This window comes from Centroberyx gerrardi, chromosome 12 (assembly GCF_048128805.1).
Source record: "Centroberyx gerrardi isolate f3 chromosome 12, fCenGer3.hap1.cur.20231027, whole genome shotgun sequence".
NCBI lineage: Eukaryota > Metazoa > Chordata > Actinopteri > Beryciformes > Berycidae > Centroberyx > Centroberyx gerrardi.
In genome coordinates, this window is record NC_136008.1 from 7,789,334 (window position 1) to 7,812,690 (window position 23,357).

The 23,357-nt window shown below is 41.9% G+C and overlaps 2 protein-coding genes across 3 annotated transcripts in view; one reads left to right on the forward strand and one right to left on the reverse strand.

Annotated features, from left to right (window-relative positions):
* Positions 1-391: 391 nt before the first annotated feature.
* Positions 392-6,008, reverse strand: LOC139917919 (sodium channel regulatory subunit beta-1). 2 transcript variants are annotated; one of them, XM_071907152.2, is made up of 7 exons: positions 5,788-6,008; positions 5,570-5,688; positions 4,227-4,393; positions 3,015-3,249; positions 1,899-2,058; positions 1,321-1,377; positions 392-1,162 (listed from the first exon to the last, which is right to left on the reverse strand). In XM_071907152.2, exons 2-6 carry the CDS (start codon positions 5,610-5,612, stop codon positions 1,332-1,334), a joined length of 651 nt encoding a protein of 216 aa, XP_071763253.1. In that variant the 5' UTR covers positions 5,613-5,688; positions 5,788-6,008; the 3' UTR covers positions 392-1,162; positions 1,321-1,331. The 2 variants fall into 2 exon arrangements, with proteins under 2 accessions (XP_071763253.1, XP_078143423.1); XM_078287297.1 differs by having other exon boundaries at positions 5,570-6,008.
* Positions 6,009-10,724: 4,716 nt separating this feature from the next.
* gramd1a (GRAM domain containing 1A) overlaps positions 10,725-23,357 on the forward strand; it is a 31,842-nt gene continuing 19,209 nt past the window's right edge. The window contains exon 1 of the mRNA XM_071907124.2: positions 10,725-11,111. Coding sequence (XP_071763225.1) covers positions 10,996-11,111 — 116 coding nt within the window. The 5' untranslated portion in view covers positions 10,725-10,995. The remainder of the gene's footprint in view (positions 11,112-23,357) is intronic.

Below are 23,357 nucleotides of genomic sequence, written 5' to 3' on the forward strand. Positions count from 1 at the left end.
TCTTCTTCTTCTTGCTTGTTGGATGATTTCAGAAGAATTTACAGTTGTCTGGAAGTTTACAGAGTCTGGAAATTCTTCTAGTAGTAGTAGTAGTAGTAGTAGAAAAGAATTGCTCTAATATATTCTATTAACTTAACACCTTGTATAGTGGCAGTGGCAGGCAAAGCAACAAGGACAAGATGTGGTTCAATGTTGTATTTTCTTCAAACATTTTCAGACAAAGTACAGTATATCTTTGTAGACCACACAAGTAGTTGCATAACTGTTTTTTGCAGTCAACATCCTGAAAAATACTGTAATCTTTAGTTCCTCAACACTTTGTCAGTGTCATAGTTAACACCGATAAAAGGTTAACACATTTGAAAAACAATTTTCTATTTTAGTCAGACTAGAGTTACTGGCAAAAACCTCCTGTGCTTTTAAGTGCAATTGCAAACTCAGACATGCTTAGACAAATCAGAATAGTTTTGCCTAATAAGACGTTGGCACATAAATACTTCCTGTGAACGATTACGAAACACTCAAGCTCGTGTAGGAGTGTGCAGCCACTGTCAGCGTGTGATGTTATGATATCAGACATCAAATTCAAGGACTTTTCAATGACTTTAAAGATCATATTACGTGGAATTCAAGGACTCAACATTGGCATGTTATGGGGTAAGACATGACATTGGTCCAAATTATAGAGGCCTTGTGTATTATTCATGATTTTGTGAAGTCAAGAAATAGTGAAATGATTCATTTTAAAACTGCTGCTATGTCAACACAAATATCCATCACAGTGTTTTCCTCAGGTATTAGGACAGACAGCTGAGGCATGTTGATGAATTTAGGTGCTATTTTAGAATTAAAAATCAAGTACGTTTGAGACCATGCATTCATTTTCAAAATCTTTTAAGGCCTTATTTTATTTTTCTCAAATCCACAGGCTTTCAAGGATTTCAAACACCTGTGGGAACCGTGTGAAATCCTCTGTTTCATGTACAGCTAAAGGTAATGCTCCAGTGGCTTATATTTACTTTACAGTTAACCATACATGTTGCATAGCCGACTGTGTGTGACTAAGGCTTTCAAAAATCGACCTCTCACATGTGGCCTTCAGCACGTCATGATGCGCTAATGACAGCTGACAGTCGTAGAGTGTTCCAGATGTTCTTTTCACCTGGTGGAAACAAATGAAAATAAACACTCAAATAGCAAAAAAAAAAAACGTTACTTTTTTCCCGAAATCAGGTGTTGTGCAAGCCAATAATAATCTGTATCGTGGTGACTTGCAAAGATAATTCAAAGCATATGAGGAGATGCCAATTTTTTTCTCACCAGTAATGCAGTTACTCCAGCTGCACCCCGTCACAGCTGTCTTTTGATTCCAACAGTCTGGAAAAAGAGAAAGAAAAAAAGTGAATAAGTTGGAACTAATTCAGACACAAGAAACAGGCGGGAAAAGATGAGATGAAAACAACAAATCCAGAGTTAATCGTCTACTTTTTGGAAGCAATATTCATTCAAACATCATCCTAAAGATTATATTAAAAGAGTATAGAAAAGGATTGAGTTAATTGATTTGTATATGGTTACAGCATGATCCACTGGTCAAATATGATGACAGTAATGCTGGTGTGGTGCAGTAATGAGGCAGGCTGTCTCTATATGTTGCATAACTGTATGAGCAATTGCATTCTGGGTAGGGCATTTGTATGTAACTGTATGTTTTTGTTGTGTGCTAAATGAAGCTGCCTGTGGTAAAGATAAGTTAATTTCAGAGTTAAGTATCATATGATCTCCTGTCATATGGTTCGTGAAGTCGATCATAGGGTCAGTTGACAGCTGAGAGTGTAACTTGATCTGTGTTTAGGACGCCACTTTTTCAGCACGTCGCATAAAGAGAGAGGACTCACTCTGCCTGGGCCTTGAGGGCTTTGCGAGCCTCCCGCGCCTCGTGCTCCGCGGAGGTCTTCTTGTAACAGTAGACCAGAACCACAATCAGCCACAGCTGGAGAACCACGATCAGCACGTACATCATGATCTCTGCGATCACTGCCGTCAGCTCCCGATTGGCTGGGAAAGAGGAGCCAGAAGTGGAGCGTTATAGAAGCAGAAGCCTGTCCAGTGGGCTTTCTGTGCAGATTGGAGTTTTACTGTACGTTCGACATTCATGTGCTATTTTGTTGCATTCATGTGCTATTTTGTTGGAGAATCAAACCCAGAAGACATAGAAATACAGACGTCCTGCAGCTTAACAAGTTAATTTGACGATCTCCATTCAAACAACAGTCTGGCTAACTGCAAACTTGCAATAAAGGCGCATCTATGTGTTTTCTTACTGCTGACTGACACAAAACTTTATTTTTCGGCTTGTTGAGAAGGTTAAAGGTCACCACTGCATCATAACTCAGAGTGTCCGACTTAATCACCCGACTTTGGAGGACATTTCGTTTTTCCCATATCCGATAGCAACGCACAATTTGTTATACAAACATTACTTGGAGGCAGAGCTGCTCTGAAGGCAGAAATAATCTCACTGGCAGTGTTAAACCTCAGTGGGCGGAGCCAGAGAACTAGAGCACAAGTTGGGTTACTGGAAAACTTGATTGGCAAAGGAGGAACTCTGGTAAAAATATATATAATTGGCAATGACTTATTTTATTTCATTAATTCATGGCCATGTTGTCTCTCTTTTTTCACTGCAGGCTTCAGCCTAACATTGCTGTTAAGATGAAAAACTGGTTCTTTGGCTCCGCCCACTGAGGTGTAACTCAACCAATGAGATTATTTCTGTCTCTGAGAAACGTTTGTACAACTAAAACTCCAATCTGCATTTTCTCTGGGGGACAGAGAACTGGGTCAGAGGTGAGGAGACATGGAACTAAGCTTTTCTGTTAAATCTTAGGGTTTAATTGGTGTTAACGACTACAAAGAACTCTGTGAAGGACAAAAAAAATCTTGATAGGAAAATAATGCACATGAGAAAAATGAGACAAAAGCCACCCTTTGACAGGTAGACACCGCCTCACCTACAGCCACCACGCTGAGCTCCACCTCCTTCTCCACGGTGAAGTGCTCACCCGCCCGCGACAGGGAGAGGGTGCGGTGGAAGGTGCAGCGGTACGTGCCGGTGTCGTTAAAAGTGACGTTTTGAATATAAACGGCTCCTATCTGAATGTCGGCGTCTCGTGTCCCGCGCCACTCCAGACGGCTGCTGAAGTCTTCGTGGAGGATGTAGGCATTGGGGTGGTCGTAGTGGAAGATCTGAAATTTATAAAAAAAAAAAAACATCTTTTCATTCTGCTTTCAGACTCATAGGCTACAGTTACTGGGCCGGGGCGATAATTCAATATTATCGTTTAGTGGAGTCGTATCGTGATGATATGGTGCTTTTGGGATTTTGTGACACACAATTCTGCTGTCTAAATTCACGAAAACAAGCAGATTTTATTTAAAAACTCACAACAACAAACTGAAAAAATGAGGTATGGTAGGAATATTATTTCAAAATTTCAGACCTGACATTACCATTCAGTTCAATGGGATGAACATTAATTTCATTATTTAACATGCGATTTTCCATACGTTATCCATACTGTGATATATCGATATTGACTCCTTATGGACTCCTTAAACTCCTTATGATTATCGTGATATTGATGTCAACCATATCGCCCAGTCCTAACAGTTACACACATTTAATCCCTAGTAGTTGCCCAGGAGCAGTTTGGGGGTTGAGTGCCTTGCTCAAGGGCATGTTGACAGTAGAAGAGAGCATTTCTCATTCATGTATCCCAATCAGATTATATGGTTCAGGGATGAAAACCAATTCCACCTTCCATTCCCAAGTGTATTTCACTGTCGTTTAGGCCAGTGGTTCTCAACCTGTGGGTCAGGACCCCCCAGGGGATCACGAGAAATTTTTGGGTGGTTGGGAGATAATAAACATAATAATTTTATTATCTCTATTTTTTCTGATTTATATTTTCTGATTTCTCTCTGATTTTTTTTCCTCCTGAAATACTGAAAAGTTTTCAGCCTTTATGCCTCCTCTGATAATCACAAATATCCATCACAGGGTTTTCCTCAGGATGTGAAGTATTAAAGCCTCTGATTAAAACCAATCTGATTATCAAATGATGAAACAACCTGAAAAGGGAAAATAATAACACTTAATCTTGCAAATGCAGTCACACTGCGTATGAACCGAATGAACCAGTCATGGCTAGTTGGCTACTCACACTCCTGAACTCCTCCTCTCCCTCTGGTTTGAAGTGCCAGTCCACCGTGGTTTCGGCAGAGACCTCCTCTCTGATTTTACAGGAGATGCAGCCCAGCAGGAAGCCTTCACCCGCCACAGCTTCTGTCAAGGAGTCCACCTCCGAACAGCCACCATGGCACTGGGACACTGTGCGAGGAAGAAGAAGAAGGAGAAGAAGAAGAAGAAGAAGAAGAAGGAGAAGGAGCAGGAGAAGAAGAAGTAGGAGAAGAAGAAGAAGAAGAAGAAGGAGGAGCAGTAGGAGAAGAAAGTGAAGGAGGAGAAGAAGATGAAGAAGAAGAAGAAGAAGGAAGAAGGAGAAGAAGGAAAAGAATAAGGAGAAGGAAGAGAAGGAGAAGAAGGGAAATAATGAGAAGGAAGAGAAGAATAAGCAGAAGGAAGAGAAGGAGAACAAGAAGGAGAATAATAATAAGATTGAAGAAGAATTTGAACAAGAACAAGAAGATTACCTGTACTCTTATCAAAGATAAAACGTTACAAAAGTTGCACAGTCTTTGTGAAATAAAACAAACAAATTATCAGCCTGTCCAGAGAATAGAAATAGCACCAGACTGTATAAGAGTAATATCATGGTAACAAGAGATTTACAGGAAAAGTAGCCTACTACTGAGGTGAGAGATGCATGGCTTGAGGTTTTGCAAGTCAGAGAAAGAGGAGACAGAGTAGGCTAATTGAAGTAGAACAAGGCAAAAGAATGGCTATCTGAAATCAATGAGTGTTAATAATGTGAACAGAGAAGGCAGTGTGGAGTCACTATCAGCCTCACATAAACTCCCTTTGGCTGTTGATGGGACCGTCAGGGAGGCAGGCAGTGGAGGGTAAACCCACCTGAACCCAGTTTACAAAGCCTTTTTTAAGCTAATGTAAAGCTGCTTAACTCAGGTTTATAATATACATAATGGCAAATATCATGAGGGTGATATAAGCTACACGGTCTTCTCAAGAGGATAAAGCATTTTATCAATATAAAGAAAAAAAGGAAAATCAACTTGTTTATTATTTTGTGTTTATATTGATGGTGCTGGCTGGAGTTCAGAGTTTATACACCTTTTATTCCTTAATTAATTTAATCACATAGGCATGCAAGGCTCTGAGAACCCATAAAGAAAAGTCCACTCAAGAAACTCTTAATCCTAAATATTTCTGGCCCAACCATCATCATTATCAATATATCACATATAAATTATTAATATGCCTAACATCATTACAACGGCAAAAATAATAATTTCTATTCTATTCATAATTAAAAGCACATCTGATCTCTCTGGTGGAACACAAACCAACAGCTGATGGTTTAGGACTTACCAAAAAGATTAAAGACAACCAGGAGATACAAATGACGCATCATTTCCGCTGGATCAACTTCTGGCCGAGCAGTTGAACAAAATATCTGAACTTTCCTTGAACTTTTCCTCGACGTTAGCCTGGCGAAGTGTCGAGAAATATTACTGCCGATAAATAATTACATTATTTCACTCCATTCCTGAATAATTCCATGTCTCCTCACGACGAACTTGTCCGACCTTTCACTCAGATGGTCATACTGTCAATCCATTTGGTTTATCTGTCGCAATCAGCAGTTTTCTAGGCTTTTTCCAAGTTAGGGAAATAATTGCTGAAATAGCACACGCGTGAAAACTGCGCAAAACAGTGACAAAACGAAAGAAAACACCGTAGCCCTTGTAGATCTTAGCAGTGGTTTTAAGTCTCCGCTGCAGTCCCGTCTGAATTTAAGGCAGCTATATTTAGAGCGTGTGAATCCAGGAGTGTTTCAGCTGGTGAAGCCAACTGGGAATCTGAGATCCACTTCATGACAGTCAACCCTAACACAAGACAAGCTTTCTTCTGGACGTCTTCTGGTTTATTTTTGCTTGGATATAGGCTGCAAAAGGATGCTATGTAAACTCAAAACGAAAAAGAAAAAAGAAAAGAAGAAGAAGCTGTTAAATGTAAAAAAAAAAAAAAAGAAAAAAAAAAGAAAAAAGTGTGTGTTTTTTTCCAGGGGGTGTATTAATTTAAAATAGTTGTGATGAGGGAATCAGTAGGTAACATCATGTGGCTGCGGTTTCTATTTCTTGCCCTAGTAGTATCTATTAACATTATGTTTTCATATTAGCTCAAAGTTCCTGTTGTGGAATTGTTTCCTTGTGTTTTATTTTGTTTCCATGCTGTATTACATCATTTTGTCGTGTGATTGATTGTTGATCAGTTAGATGTTCTTAGTCAAGTCCTTTGAGGCATGCTTGTAATAATGAAGGGTTATAGAAATAAATGAACTTGTCTTGACTTCTACACTGGTTCTTTCCCAAAGAAGAAAAACAGACTGTAGGCTATGCACATCCCCGTAGATCTTCTTAAAAAGTGGTGCTAAACATACAAATAAACAGTATTAAAGGCAAAAGTGCCCGCACACATTATATTAATTTGCTTTAATAATTCTACACCAAACAACAGCAACGTTTCTCCCACAGTGGGCTTTGTCATTTTCTTTCCTAAAGAAGGGCAGCAAAGTCTGACATGCAAATTAATCCTTGAAATGTTTTGTTAAACAAATCAAGTTGGACAAACACCTGCTGAGAGGAGTGAGCCTGAACGCCATCATGGATAGGAGCTCGTCACTCTTTATTATTGATGATTCAGCCTGGCCTCGTAGGGATAGTTCAGGGATAGTTATAGTTTAACAAGCCTATCTGTCCAGTGTAATGCAATACTTTATAGATCCCTCTAGGGAAATCCTCTGTTGTCTTGCCCCCTCCACTGGGAGGTCAGAGAGAGAACTCCTTGTTCACCATAAATCAGGCAGACTTCTTTAAAATGTGAACTATTCATGTTATTTTATTTTTCACACTGTACACTTTGTTATGAACATGTGGGACAGTATATGCAAATGTTGCAGCAAGTTTATTTGCTTATTATGCGCATCTCACAATGTAGACACAAATGTGACCTTTTATCTAGATTTACATCCTCTCCTACTTGGTAATGTTGAGGCAGTTTGCCGTCACACTTTGTTAGTTTGTTTATTGGAATGAGACAGCAGTATCCTTTTGGCATCGGTTTGATAGTGACTCAGCTGTTGAATGGACTTTCAAGCCAATACTTCTTTGTGTTTATTTGTGAATTATTATAAAATATGATAACATCTTCTTGTGCTACTTTTGCTCTACTGATTGGGCCTTAAAAGAGCTGGAAGTACATACAGTATCTTCCCTTCACTACAGCTGATTCTTACTGTGTGTCCTTTTGTTTCACAGCACTTTTTTTTTTTACTTTGTTGGGAAACATGTGGTTACTATTAATTCATTTCATTAATAAAATCATCATTTTTTTCACTCACTTTCACTCAGTTTTCCCTCACCTTTTCAGTCTCAATTTAATTCCTATCACCAGAAATGGTCACATCATTTTTTTTTTTTTTTTATACATTTCTTACTGACCTTCTACTGTCCCTATCGGCTTTGATATCTGCTATCTGAGGCTGTGACAGTCAGTCAATGCCAACGGCCGCTCAGAAAAACAAGGCCACTGAAGTCAAGGCTGACAAAACAGACAGTGACTGAAGGCCTCATCTCGCGCATCAAGAGACTCACGTGGTCCAAACGGGCGGCGTGTTGACGTGATAAATGAGATGAGGGGTTAGTTTTTTTTTTTTTTTTTGTGGTGCTCTCTGACATAACAAGTCAGGTCGAATCAACCGTTGCCCACTCTGAAGAGGCTATACCGAGATAATAGAAATGTCATAAATGCACTTGAGTAGCAAGACGTATATGCGAGGGTGGGATGCAGCGTGTGTCTCTGCCAGGCGGGGAAATGTATGCCTGTTATGTGGCTGTGTTGGATGTCAGGGACGCTCTCATGTGATGTAACCGGACGACACAGGAAGCAATGAAGGGGGCCTTGTCTCTTTTAACCTTGTGATATAGTCATACAATCAACCAGAGTAATGTGCTATCCCACATGTGACTGAGAAAGAGAGAGAGAGAGAGAGAGAGAGGTTTGTTTACATGTGTGTGTATGTATTATAATAATTAGTAATTGTATGTGCAGTAGTGTAAAATGTAATACCAATATTCAATGTATAAAAAACTGATCTGTTGTAGAATTAATGTTATGTTTGTTGTATTTGTTGTTTTGTTGTATGAGAGAGAGAGAGAGAGAGAGAGAGAGAGAGAGAGACCTTGGGTTGGCAACACATGGGGGAAAACAAACTTCAAGGAAAGGAAATGTTGACATATGATAAACCCTATGTGTGTGTGTGTGTACGTGTGTGTTGTGCGTATTTGGGGGTGGGCTGCACCTCTGTCACCATACACACACACACACACACACACACACACACACACATACACACGTACAGTATATACACGCAGTGAGTGACACACCTCCTTTCTCTCCATGCTGGTGTGTGTGTGTTTTTTTTATTTATTTTTAGCACAGATCGAGTTTCCAGTCCCCGATTGAGCATCGGGAGGCGCTCAGCAACACAACTCCCTGTGAGCTGGAGTGGTTTGCACCGGCTGCATATAATAAACAGACCTGCATCCTTTGTGTTAACTGCAGGAGGCATTTCAGAAAGGAGTCAGAAGATAGGAGATGCCCCTGTAAACCTACGGAGGATTTGAAACTGCCAAGTCATTGTGATGCTCAGTCGTCTGGTGAAAGGACACAGAAGAGACCGTTGGCTAAATCTCAAAACTGACAGGTAGGTGAAAGCGCGTATAGAAAGATGCTTAGATGTTCAGGATAGGATATATGTGTTATTAAATAATGACCTGTTTAAAGAAAGCTATTTTAGATGATAAAGCTGACTTCAGAACGGGTCATTTTCACTGTTTTATTTGTTATATTGCCTCTAATATTGTGTTTCTGGTTATTGCCTCAAGATTGACAGTTAATATCTGTGCTAATTTAAGAAAATGATATCTTATTTTTAAAGATCATTCATTGGTAAATCATCATCAACTATTATGATTGCTCAACAGTTTAGTCTATAGTGTCTCGCTTAGAAATGAGACTGAAAGAAGCAAGTGTGTGTGCCCATGTGAGGCTGCGGGCATTACAACTGAACTGAAGTTGAAAGTAGGCTACTACTGTCTGTCCAACAGAGTAAACCTGTTGGTTCAGTTTAAAGCGGCAGTGTTTCAGTTTCTCTGTATAATCTACAAGTATGTGTTAAATCCATGTGTGTCCACAAGTTAAAATGTCTTCATGCATCATCTATACATGTAAGGGTCTGGTCAATGTTTCCTGTCTTGCTTTCAGCCTTCAGACAAGGTGACCTGTCCTTGGCCCTGTGTGTGTGTGTGTGTGTGTGTGAAGATATCATATCTCCTACAGGCTGCATCTGAAACACACTAGTTCACAGTGAGAGAGAGAGACAGAGACAGAGTGACCATATGAAACAATGCTGCTGTGGGAGGCACGAGGTGAGAAAATGGCCATTTGACTATTGATATGATACCACTGCTTTTGTAAAAAAAAAATCCATATTCAATCAATTCATTCATTTCAACAGAATAAGCACTGAGCTAAAAGAATGTTTATTTAAATACAGTTTTATAGCCATTTTGTGAGGCAAAGGTTCAGGCAGAAGTCATTAGGTTACAAATAACTGCATGCAACCTTATTAGACACTTGGGGTCGCCATATAGCTGTCTGTTTCTTTTGCTAGACAAATCCAATTATTTTTTGACAGACAACAGCTCCCTTCACATTAACTCGGAAACTATGCCAAATCTGTAGATTTACTTATATACACTGAATTTGAATGGCAAATAGACACAGTCTTGAATTGTTGTCTATGAGGCTTGGAAAACCGGTTGTGCTGAATTAACGAGGATAAGCCAAAATGCTTATTTTATATGAAAGCCCAGGCATATGGGGGCAATGATTGTTGGTACTTTCACAGCAGCCAGGTGATTGTCTGTCCGACGGTACTGAAATGTTTTATCGATTGCTTCATGTGCAGCTGACGCTTGGTAAATATTGTAGAAACCGAAATGATACAGCTAGAAGCGGTGTATGCATGTTAAATTGACTTTACTTTGGAGTTAATTCAGACCATTATATTGAATAGAAGACAACTATCTTTAGCCGGGTTTCGTAGCCGTTGCAGAGAGCTGCCCACATCCTCTGTGAAGTGTGAACACTGTGAACAGTTATTTTCCCCGGACTGTACCACAAAGTTTGTCGTCGGGGGGGTTCACTTTCTTGCGGTGGTGAGTGCGTAAACTTAGTTATGTAGTGAGCGGGAGTGGAACTAATGTTTATTAGAAATTCTTGTATTTAGCAATTGAAAATGTCGATGAGTTTGTACTTTAATGAAAAATAATACGGCAAAGACAAGACTTGTGCTGATGAGATTTCTGTGAACCCCCTCGCACTAAGTTTATCAGCCGACTCACTGACTTCATTCCATTTTACTTTCGACAAAAAAATGCTTGTCTCTGTGAGAGTTTAAAAGCCAGCTAGCTAATATTGCAAAGCTAACTTTGGTGGTTAGCTAGAGAATTAGTTTGATACAAGTTTTTATATCAGGATGTTTTTAAATTAAAGATGGAAGACGTCGGGGCAATTCTTTCTCTGCTTGAAATGATAGCCTGCTAGCTAGATAGTCATCTTTTTGGGAGCTGTCGGCCATCAGAAGTGGGGGGTACTTGGCTGTCTACGTTAGTTAGCGTTAGCTGGCTAAGGCTAACTATTAGCTGCAGCCGGTAGATGCTTTTCTAATAATGTTGATGTGTTCCTGTGAAAAAGTGGATTTTAACATTACTCCCCGCACCGTCGCTCGGCTTGTTTTCGAGGCCGAGCAAGATAACAGAAACGGAGGAAACTCATCCAATGGGAGGTAGGAACTGCAACTTTTTCTTGCCAGGCGATACAAGTTTGACTGGCCCTTTGAGGCCTTGGGGTGTTTGACTAACACCATATGATAACAACAGGTCTCGAGGACTGTTTGCCTCTTTCACACTACTGCAGGTCATTGTAATGCTACAGTTGTAATTAATTTATAGATACACAAATGTGTTTCGTAAGCCAAAGTAAACAAAGCAACAAAGATGATAAGTCAAGAACGTGAGATCACAGGATCAGCTGTTCCTGGAAACTTGCAGAAACGAGAATGCTTGAACATATTGGGCTGCATCTGCAGTGGTTTTGATGTGTTGTGTATCACGCTAGTAGCTGGGATCAACTTGAAGTTCCCTTAACTGAGTCTCTGAGTGTCTGGTCTGTGTTTTATGGCAAGTCAAAACGTCAGGCCAGTGTGGGCCAAAGAGAGAGGGCTGCACGGGGATTATGATGGATTACTCTGGGCAAACAAGACTATGCCAAGATTGTTCTTGTTCAAACAGATCACAGCAAATACTGTCAGGCTTGGTTGGGCCCTTGCTTTAGAAGTGCCTGCTTTGAAGGCAAACAATGGAGTGACACACACAGGCTGCCCCTTCCCTGATGGAGGATACATTTACAATATGTTCTCATGTAGTTATTATTGCTTTGGTACCTTAAGGTGGCAGTTAGACCTCGTTATTAGTTGTATTTTTCAAAGGATGTGTTATTATTGATGTCTACAATCGCATCTGGTTGTTGCCAGGTGAGATAATGTGTCTGTTCTTCCAATGAGAGTTTTAGGATTAGTTGTGTTTTTGTATCTATTCAGGGTTTTGGAAATGATGCCATTCATCGCACCTGTTTCCTGGTTTGAGGACTGGCCAGTAAGGGTTTCCTTGCAACAATGGGGCTGAAATTAATCTCTGTTACTGTCCGATGACAAAGTCTAACTTAGTTTTCTGTGCAACCAGGTTTGGCTGTTTCTGGGTTAATACTTGAAGGGAGCAAACGCTGAATAGTCTTATGTTGAACCAGGTTTGGCTGTTTCTGGGTTAATACTTGAAGGGAGCAAATGCTGAATAGTCTTATGTTGAACCAGGTTTGGCTGTTTCTGAGTTAATACTTGAAGGGAGCAAATGTTGAGTACTCCCTCACAAAAATAATAGCCAAACAATGCTCCAAAGCTGCTGGGCCAATATTAAACATAGGACATGAACTGCCCTACCATAAACATAGCTTATTGATCTGCCTCCTGATGGGAGCAATATTTCACAACAAACCATGTGTCATATGATATCTCATATTCCCGGAACCAGTTGGGCAGACAGTACCAAAGAACGGACAGAAATAGCCTCTGCCTCACAATCATTTATTTGAGTGGGAGGGTTTAACAAGTTATATTTCAAGGGCCATTTTAGGATGCGATAGTGAGATGTAGGCTAGTCTTTTGAATGCAAAGTTTCTCCTCTCTTCAACCCCCAGGTAGCTTCTCCCAGACATAGATCTGTCTTGCTCTGAAAGTTCAACTCTTGCAAAGATGAGCCTGATTATGCAAATGAAAGCCTTGTGAAGTCTGCTGAAGGGAGGAGGCATACTGAAGAAAGAGTGACACCGGACAGTGGGAGAGGTGTAGACGAGGAAGTGGTGAGGCACATAAGCTAGCCACAGAAACGGGATGCCAAAGCAACTTAGCCAACACCTGTACAGACTGGACAACTGATGAGGGATTGCGTGAAGGGAGATGATTTGAGAAGGCTTGTGAAATTATCTGATGGCCCCCTTCCAGCTTCCTGCTGCATAATTTTTGACTGCGGAGGAACACCCATAATATTGTCATCTAGTGTACTGTGTAATGCGGTTACACCACTTTTGAGAAATTCAACTTGCCTCATGTGAAGACATTTCCTTGAGTTGCCTAAAGTCACTGGAAATATGGGAAATACTAAACTGTCTTTGTTCATGGTTAATGTTTGTTAAAAAGGCCACAACTGATTTGCCCGGAAGCAGAAGTTGGATGTGTTTTCCCTCAAAGTTCTTACAATAACTTAAGCATAAGCATGACTGGAACATCCCGGTCAGTCATTATCAGCCTCGCCTTTCAGGATGCAACAAGCCCTCGTCGGGGCCCTTGAATTGACTGACACAGAAAATTAGCCAAGGTAAGTTCTGAGGATGACTATGTCCTCTCCAGCGGGACAAGGAGGTAGCATTCTGGCTCAGCCCATCCCCATCCCCACGCTGACTATCCTACCACCGTCCTCAGACACGGAGTCCTGGTCTCGCTCCCCCAGCCCCAGACCGTCCCGATGCAGCCGCCTCAATCGTCTCCACCGCAGCAGGACCCGAGCCAAGAAAAGGAATGAAGAAGAACTAGGCAGCTCTCCTAAACGGCAATGGGACGAAACGCCGCGGATTGTGATACAGGAGGCTGGGGAGAGGAGGAGCGTTCAGCAGCGGAGCCCATCTCCTTCCCCCTCTCTGGCCACTCAGACGGAGGGGGAAGAGCCGGGCCGGGACAGCCCTTCCCAGGACCTCCTTCTGCCTCCGTCTCGCTCCTGGTCGCGTAGCTCGTCCCCCAGCCGGCGCTCCCGCTGGTCCCTCAGGAGCCTGCTCAGCAGAGACTCCGACTGGGACAGCTGCAGGTTAGTGCTCTGGCTTTGTCCCAAATAGCTTATTACGTACGAGGATGTCTGACCAAATTTCATAGTATGCCAGTGATAGAAGAATATAGGGCTAGCTTAGCGGTTGTTTTCTCTGTCATGGGGCGGCCCAGACTGAAGAGTGATTTTTAGTCATGCAGTTACTGTTGAAGGTCCTCCCCTCGGGGTTGGGCTCACTTATCTTATAGCAACAGCAGCACTTAAGGATCAGTGGTTTGGAACTGGGTGTTCACACCATCAGCAGCGCTTTGGACTCTCACATGGGCAGTGCAGGCTTATAGCTTTGTAAAACCACAGCCAATTTGCATTCAGGCCTACTGAGACCAGATTTGCCTGTAATGAGAGACTGGATTGAGTGGCCTGTCATTTGTGCATGCTGGTGGGGAAAAAAAAGGCCTAACATCTGATGGAGATTTACACAAGTTTTCTCAAATGCCACACCAGGCCGACTATTCTGGAACATGGTGGAGTTAATTAGCTAATGGCTAAAACCAGAGAGGACAGATTATGCTGTTAAAATCCTGATTAAGTCGAGTTGATTCATGCTACGGTATGACGTCAGACAAAAAGCAGGCCAACACTCAGAATTTCAGAGAACAAGCAAGTGCCATGCTACTCTATATTATAACAGTTAACACTACTACTTAGCTGTGAGGATATGACACATTTAATATGCTCAGCTACTGAATATTTTAAAAGATTAGAAGAATATATTTTTAGAATAAATTACCTATTTAAATATGCAAAACAGCACGGTTATGTAAACTGTAAACAAAGAAAGTGAGACTGCTGTTGTAGCAGAGAGAAAAACAGAGCTGGGTCAGTCACAAGGAGCTAGAGGCGGGGTTTATGCGCCACTCATCCTTCTTCTGAAGCATGACATCACCTTCAACCAATGGGAGCAGGCTCTTTGTCTGATGATGTCATGTGAGTCCAATCAGAGGCGGTCCCCGGTGGTGCTGCAGTGTACTCTGTGGGCCTGTCAGTGGGCTACCAGGGCAAGCAGAGGGTGTTTCTCTCCTTTGCTCCATATGAACAGCTGTGCCCTTGTCCTCTTCATTTACCCACCAGTTTATTGACCCAGTTATATTGTTTTGCTTAATTAAACTTATTGTCTAGACCTTGGTTAGGGTTTCATTATTCACCCCATGATGGTTCTTTGACCTTCTCCTTTTATAATGTAATTCTGGGATATATTAATGTTTAGAGAGCTGAAAAAACAGTTAAAGATTTAGGTTTGAAAGAAATTGGGTTCAACCTTACCAACGTGCTCCTTTTCTCAGATTTATGTTCAGACCAATTAATGTCTAGGTGTACCTAACCCACAATCATGATCAGGCATCAGTGGGTTACAGCCAAGCGGCCAAAACCACGGGTGAATTTTGAAGCCAATAAGGAAGTGGCTGAAAGCTGCAGTTCCTCTAACGTTCGCTAGGGTCGGCTCCAAAAAGACTCTAAATCCCGCCCAACTCCATTCATGTCTATGGGACCACAGCTCAACTTCTCACTCAAAATATAAAGTCAATAATTTGAGATTATGGTCTCAGTAGCTAATTTCACTTCTTCTTATAGCCGCTGCGGGAAACCCCTGGCTTCACTCTGGCTGCTCCGGCTCCAAAAAGTGTCAACATAGCGGCACTCGTGAACCCCAACTTTTGGCTTCAAAACGGCCCTTCAGAAACCTATGGGTGACGTCACACTCACTACGTCCATCTTTTTTTTACAGTCTATGGTTACGGCCCTATGTGTTGCAGCTTGTCTTTCTTATGCCTGATAGCTAGGTCTGCTAAGAGGGATCCTTCAGGCAGAGTGTCCCTCAGAGTATGTGTGTCTTGGAGTATTTGGGTTTTGCTCAGCATCAAGCAGAACTGACTCAAAACAAGGGAAGCTATACCAGTGGTGGTATTCAGAGTGAAAGCCAAAAGATCTTAGTTCTCATGTTGCTGTAGCTCCTGAACAAATGTGATGTGGTGTTAGATTGCAGGTTGGCTAAAATGTTCTTGTGTTTTTAGTTTTGTATGTTTTTAGGTATGTTGGAACTGTTTAATTGCCACTTTGTGCAGGATTATAAGAGATTACCATGATACAGCAACTTCATTAGCTTGTTTCTGTTTCCTGGACCTAGCCTATAGCTTCAGTTGAAAACTGACATTACAACTGGAGGAAAGGATAATGAACTGTAACATCAGTGTGGAGCTAAAGCTGTTGTTGCAATTGAATGCACAATAATTTGCCTTGCTGTAGGACTGTGTTTTAGGCAGCAAAATCTTGGTAAATTGGCCATTGTTTTCTGCATGCAACAGATCTTCCACAGAAGAGGTGAGAATAATTGACCACTTGACACCCTGATGGGATTTAACCATGAAGGGCCATAAAGAGGTTAATGACCATCACAGCTGTGGAAATCTCCGCTGAGGTTCATTTACACTTTCTTTTCTAATGTAGAGAAACACTGAAGAATTTGGATGCAAATGAACACAGTAGTTGCCATCCCAGCAGCATGTTGTGTGGCAAACACCAATTTAAGGGTGATGCACCATGACAGAGGATTCTGGGATATGTTGAAAGGCATGTTCCTACTGTACAAGATGATGTGCTTCTGCTTACCCATGCATCTTTTTGTTGATGCTAGACATTGAGAGATCTACTGAATTTCAAAACTGTTTTCTATCTGCAGCCTCGGTCAATACAGATGTAACGGTTTCCACCGGATCCTTCACAGATCCTAGGTGCTCCTTTTGCTGACTGCACTGGTTGCTCCTTGCCCTTGTATGTTGGGGTTGCGGGAGTTGTTTGTCTATTGGAGACAAATTTGTACTCTTTATTGACTTAAGAAGCTCTCTATCGGTGCTTTTCTGCTGACCTCAGATGCCTTTCACTTGCTTTGCAAAACACAGCACAAATGCATTTTCTACACTACCGCTGTAAGGCTAATCCCCTTTACATAGAGACCTTGTCCTACTTATTTTGATGTAAACATGTTGTTAAATTGCTATAATAAACATGTATCACATGTTTGGTTTCACAATTGCTGTTAGATAGCAGAGGAGGATGATGTGCACAGCAGGATACAATATTAAGAAAAGGGAACAGTAAACGTGCCGTACCCCATGAATGATGCAGTCCCCCTTTGGGCCAATCAGTAACAAGTAAACAAATGTAGCGAAATCCCATCAGCTGTGACTGAGATATTGTGTGTGACGTACAGACAATTACGCAAACATTGTATTACCCCCCTTCCGTCAGTAAGTCAGTAAGGTCAGTAAGTGTCAGTAAGGTCAGTAAGTGTAATTTTGAAAATGTCGGAATGGAGCAATAACACGCATCATTCTTTGAAGTTTCGTCAAAATCCGATCAGTCGGCGTCCGTCTGAGATGATTTGCGTGACAGATGGACAGACAGACCGGGGCCGATCCGTCGTCCCTCCCCTGATTTAATTGCGGGAGACGGACAACTATGTAGGAAATGTGTAACGAGAACAGACATTTTCCATCACATTTGTTTGGTTTGAAATAGTTTGAGCTAGACCGTGGCTTGTTACCAGAGCTGAAATGCATTACATTCTATGACGCATTCTGAGTAAGCCATTGTCTCAATTGAAAAGTCAATACAGCACTGTAACTAGTCAACTGTCAGGTACTACAAAGCAATTGATTTTTCACCTTTAACTCCATGTATGCAAATACTCAACACCACTGTGCAAACATGGTTATGCATATGTTGATATTGTAAAAAAATAATAGTTTGGTGCTTCTGTAGTTTACCTCTAGTTTACAAAATTTGATTAACTTCTTTTCCTTATTGTTTTTTACTTCTTATTGTTTTTTTGCTGTTTTCTGGTCTTATTTTTAGCCATTTTACTCTTGTGAAGCACTTTGTGACTTTGCTCTGTGAAAGATGCTATATAAAATTTACTTACTTTTATACACCATTTCAGCTCTACTGGATAGTGCAGAGTGGTGAATTACGAAAAGACGGGAAAGGGTATTGACATGACTAACAGTGTGAGCCATCTTCAAACCAAAGATGTTATGTGACTTAGTTAGCTCCCCCTGCTAATCAATTTTGATGGAATTCTTTACTTTGTCCCCTATCACTGTACCAGCCGTCAAACATAATTGCAAAGGGGGTGGAGCACAGCCAAATCTAAACAGCACAGTGACTCTTGGACATCAGGTGAGAGGAAAGCTACTGACTGATAGTGATTGATGATGATTGTGACCTCTTATTCTCTGTCTGCCACACCATACCAGTTTAACCTTGTGATCCTTTTTCCTGACTCGCATAGTCCGCGTTCACAGACATTATTCTGATGTTGTTCTTCCGCCTGTGCTGATAATTTGTGCCCTGCCACACACAAAATGTTGCTAATCGGTTGTCTGCAGGCCAGCAACATTGTATCTGTTGGGAACCTATTTTCAGCAGTCACCCTTGTTTGTCATATTCAAACGTTAGTCTTGCATTGTAAATTTTAACACAGTTCTCTCAAGCAGAAAGCTGGCATCCAAGACACTTTGGATTGCGGGCGCTCCTGAAAATGTGCTGAGTATATGCCTAAAGCAACATTCTCCTAATTAGGCCAAAGACATTGATCTGCTGTCACAGACTTTGACTTGCCTCACTGCCCTCTTTTTATTTTGCTTACTCTCTGCTGAAATAAGTGATTTTCTCTAGGGGAAGCATGTAAATCATCCTACACATTTTTGGTCATTCTTTAGCCTGCGCTCTCTATTCCTTGCTGCCTTCAGCGCAAGGGCGTCACTTTGTGTTGAAAACTGGTGGGGACATAAGGGCTCAGATGAAAAAACATTTTTTAAATGGTCTTCAACATATGCGATTGTAGGCAATGTAATGGGGGATCGGTATGAGGTCAGAGTAGATAATTACGGCGAGGAAAAAAATGGCATAACGGCGCATCAAAAGGGCATAGCCTAGGCTACTACAGAGTCGACAATACGAAAATACTCAGCATAAAACGCACAACAACGTCGACCGCACAAGTACAGTCATCCATATGCATCACATCCACAGCTGCAACACCATGTCAATCGAACAATGCCAATATCACATCTACTGTAGAAAGCACCAGTGCATGAAGACCTGGTTTTCGCTCTTCAATGTCACAAACCCGACTCAACAGCTGTCATGTTCACAGAGAGAGAACGGAAAACTTGGACAAGAAACTGTGTCAAGAATTTGTTAAAGTTACTGATCGGCGCATGCACGCTTTTGGGTCATTTTAGAATCAGTGTCCCCAGTGTCCCCAGTGTAAATGACACCTATGCCCTCTCCTGCTCTTCAATCTCCTTTTTTCCTCCAGTGGCTCTCTCCCTATTCCTCTTCCTTGTAAAACTGTTCACCTCAACAAATAATTTAATCTCTAAGTAAAGTGTCCACCACATGTGAGCGGAATGAAATGCTGGTATGTTTAATAGAGACTTTGCAATTGCAGCCACAGCAGGTGCCGTGGAGGTCCATTCGAGAACTGGCTGTGCGCAAATAATGTGAAATATAGAACAAACTACATGGATTTTTTTTTTTTTAGCTTACGTTACTTTTTTTGGACAATGCGCATTTGTTTCTTCTATATTTACATTGCATTGTATGTTTTCTTATTGTGCAAATAAACCTTTCTCAAAGCGTTCTCATTTGTTAGTTAACATTTCTTAGTGCAAGCTATTTTTCAGAACATTTTTAACAAATTATGCTTTTAAAAAGTGATGGGGACAAAATCGGCCATTTCAAAAAGTGGTGGGGACATGTCCCCAGTGTCCCCAGTGTAAATGACACCTATGCTTCAGCGTGCCCACTTCATGCCCACTTGGCCCATGAAACTCTGAGATTACGACGGGCCATTGGTGAACCTCAGAAAAGCAGATTACAGAGAGGGAGGGACAGCATGGTGGAGATGTGGGCCTGGCCGAGCCCATAGCGTGGATTATGATGTGGTCTCTAATCCAGAGGGATGGTCGGAGAGATTGAGGGTTAAGGGATTGGGTGGGCTCTGGGCCGTGGCCAGGTGGATCCACTACAGGCAGCCATGGCCTCCTTCTTTACAATGCTGTCAAAGCTATGATCTATCCTGTTTTTTCAGTAGCAGATGATAGAACATATGGATTGGACAGGGGTTCATTTGACCCAACGTCTAAAACAAACAACCTTTCTAGCTCACAACCCCTAAAAATGAAGCAACGCCTTCTCACAACCCCCTGTTGGAAACATCAACCAGCAGGATGGTGAACTTTAACACCAAAAAGTGATTTTTTTTTTAAAATTTTTTTTTGGTCTTGTTTTTGAGGATATTTTATTTGATCAACTATTAGAAGTAGAGCCTCCTAAATGGTCATTATTTCACACAGTAAAGACATTCATCCCCAACAAATATAACCAACAAACTAATAACTTTCTATATTAGAAGTATCCTGTTTTTCCAGTATTAGATGATAGAACATATGGATTGAACTATAGGGTTAGACATTGAGTAGGCTGTTTTGACCCCCAGTTTAGTTTTGTCTTGATGCAGTGCTTCTTAATTTTTTTGGCTCACCACCCCCCAAAACTTTTTTTGTTTGTTTTTTGAGGATATCTTATTTGATTAACTGTTAGAAGAAGCCTCCATACAGTCATTATGTCACACGGTTAAGACATTCATCACAAAGATAACCAACAAGCTAATAACTTTGTATATTAGAAGTATGATTTCAGGACAGGACCCGCTCTTAAATTATCTTATGCCCCCCTACTGTACCCCTTGACTATATTCTGATAAAAACTCCTCAGCCTACCAGCCTATAGCTTGCCTCGGCTCTTCCTTATCATCCTTATCGGTGTCCCCCAGTTCAGCACTAAGGCCTCTCTCTCTCCCTCTCTCACACACATGGAGCCGCCTCCTTCCTCCTCCCTCCTCCTCCTCCTCCTCCTCTCCCTCTGTTCAGTTCAACTGGGATTACCGATGGACGCAGCGACGGCAGCTCGTTACCGGGTCCTGGAAACGGAATAGGAGCAGCGGTCCGGTACCTGGCTGCATGGCTGCGAGGTGGCGGGCGTCGGCTGTGATGGGGAATTAAAAACAAACAAAACATGGATGATGGGCTTATTTCTACCCAGGAGCTGCGCGTGTTGGTAGCGGGGAAAACGAGGCAGAAGAGCGGACATACCCTGTAGCGTCTCGCCTGCTCTCGCTGCACATAATAAGACCGGTGCCATATTGATACAGTAGTAAGCAAACGTGTGTGTGGACATCACTTTTAATCGCCGACACCTCATGACATGTTCGAGTAAGTGATATATATATGTGTGTGTAATTAAGAGTTGCTGGTTGTATGGTGATCTCTGAGGCGAGGATATCCGTTGTGTCTTTGTTTTGTTTTTACTGTTTATACCTCGTTCATGGGCGCAGTTCGTGTGGTCAAAGGAGTGCATATATCCCACTGGGAATATGGGTGGGACAGGCATAGTATTTTCTATTGTATGGGAGCAATGTGCAGCACACGGTCGGGTATTATAAACTGATGGCAGCCGTATGTTCATCCTCATTCTGTCGCGCTATCTCTGCCTGACCGGAGACGTACCCCTATGTGTCCCCCCCCCCCCCCCCCCCCCCATTCCGTTTCACTGACCATTGATTTGGAGTCTCCATCCTTGCACAATATAGTGCCTTTTCAGCTGAAACGAGTCGGTCCATTCCTCTCCGCATATGTCACCCGTGTCTCACGGTTGACTCCGCTCCTTCAGTGTTTTCATCCGGTTAACTTAAGCTAGCTGTTTGAACGAGTTCACCGGAGAATGAGATGCCACTCTTGGGTATAGCGGTGTGTTTTCTTTTGCCGTTCAGTCAGCCGCACTGCTCTGATTATCTGTAACTGAATCTCTATGAATGTACATAGAGGGGACCGTTTGTCAGGATATTGCTAACGTTAACTAGATCAGGCAAATAGAAATACACGGAAGATTCTGGTAATGCTGCCTTCACTTTAGCCTCTCCATTGCGGCTGCTGAAGGATTTAGCCTCGGTTTGTAAACACACGCTGACAGATTCGCACCGCTCCGGTAGGACTCGGTCACACCGACCGACCACACAACAAGCTTATTAACGGTGTCCGCTGCCCTTGTTGCCGTACGTTTGCTTTAAGATAGCTTAATACTACTTGTCATAATGCCTCTCGAAATAGCATAGCTGGACTAGATGGGATAATATACTTGGGGGTTTTATCCGAAACCACAAATCTGGCAAGAGTAACGGATCCCCGCGTGTCGTCGGTTTCCACATTGAGATTGATTGACAGCTCAGACTGGCGAGCTATTCCAACCGTCAGTGGCGTTACCTTGGAGATTCTGATATTTACTCGCGGTACACCCCCCTCCTCCTCCTCCTCCTCCTCCTCCTCTCCAACTCCGGTCACTAAGACAACGGCAGCCCGGTTGGCAGGGTGGGAGCTGTACTCTGGCAGCTTTGAGTTGCATTGGAGAGAGAAAGTGGGAGCAGGAGGGAATATGATACAAAAGAGCAGATCGGGGAGTAAAAAAGATGGCAACAAAGTGTGCAAGGAGGGAGAAAATGAGTCGGGAGCAGGGGGATAGTTTGAGGAAAGGGGACGTTTGGAGTGTAAAAAAGCATTTGGGCTGCTGCAGAGTGATTAGTCAGCTAACCCAGAGTGATTAGTCCTTCTGAGTTGTTGGTGTAGCGTGAGATTAATTAACAAAATTATCAAATGTGTTCACATCAAGAAGGCGCTAATGCAACATTGCACTGGCTGTACTGATGGGAGAGCATACATCAAGCTGGAGGCCGTCCTAAGCCTGGGCTTTGTTATTGCATACTTACTGATTTAGCTCCTGGACAGTGACACCTGATTCATGATGTCAGCTTAGGCAAATTGAATTGACCATGATAAATAGATAATATGTGTGTGTGTGTGTGTGTGTGTGTGGGTGAGTGAGAGAGAGATTGGCAAGTTGACTGATTGACTGAAAACAGAGGTTGTTTTACTTTTTAAAGGAATCAAGTGCAGCCATGGCAACTGTGTTGTGGCATAAATACAGCCATTTTCACGGGCCCATGACCTGAAAAGTGAGAAGCGCATATTTTGGCAGCAATAGAACCCTGATGAAGACTGTTAACAGATGAAACACATTGGAAACAAAGTGATAAGGGGAACTTTTTTTCTGTTAAATCTAGGCATGGCTGAATTTCTTTTTATAGCATTAAGATTGTACAATTTGGACTTTGTGTCCTCTGTTTGTGTTTACTTCAAGGTTAAGACAACAGTGCAACTCTGTCTATGCCTATATACAGTACATTGCTACTGGCTAGATCAAGAAGAGCTGAATGAACACACTCATTGATTTGACAGTTTGTGTTCAGCTTGTTGCCTTTCCATTTTCACTTAAGTGCACCAGAAGAAAATCCTGTTGGAAATTTGCAATTGCATCACAAAATCTCTCTTGAAACCCTAACTCGGCAGTGTTTTATTGTAAAGGAAACTGCTGGTCCTGTGTTATGTAGGTTACGCTTCTTAATTAGACAGTCTTAAGACCCATTACTGAATGGCTTTAAATACTCTAGCTGTATCTGTCTGGTTGCTGTGCTAGTCAAAATGAGC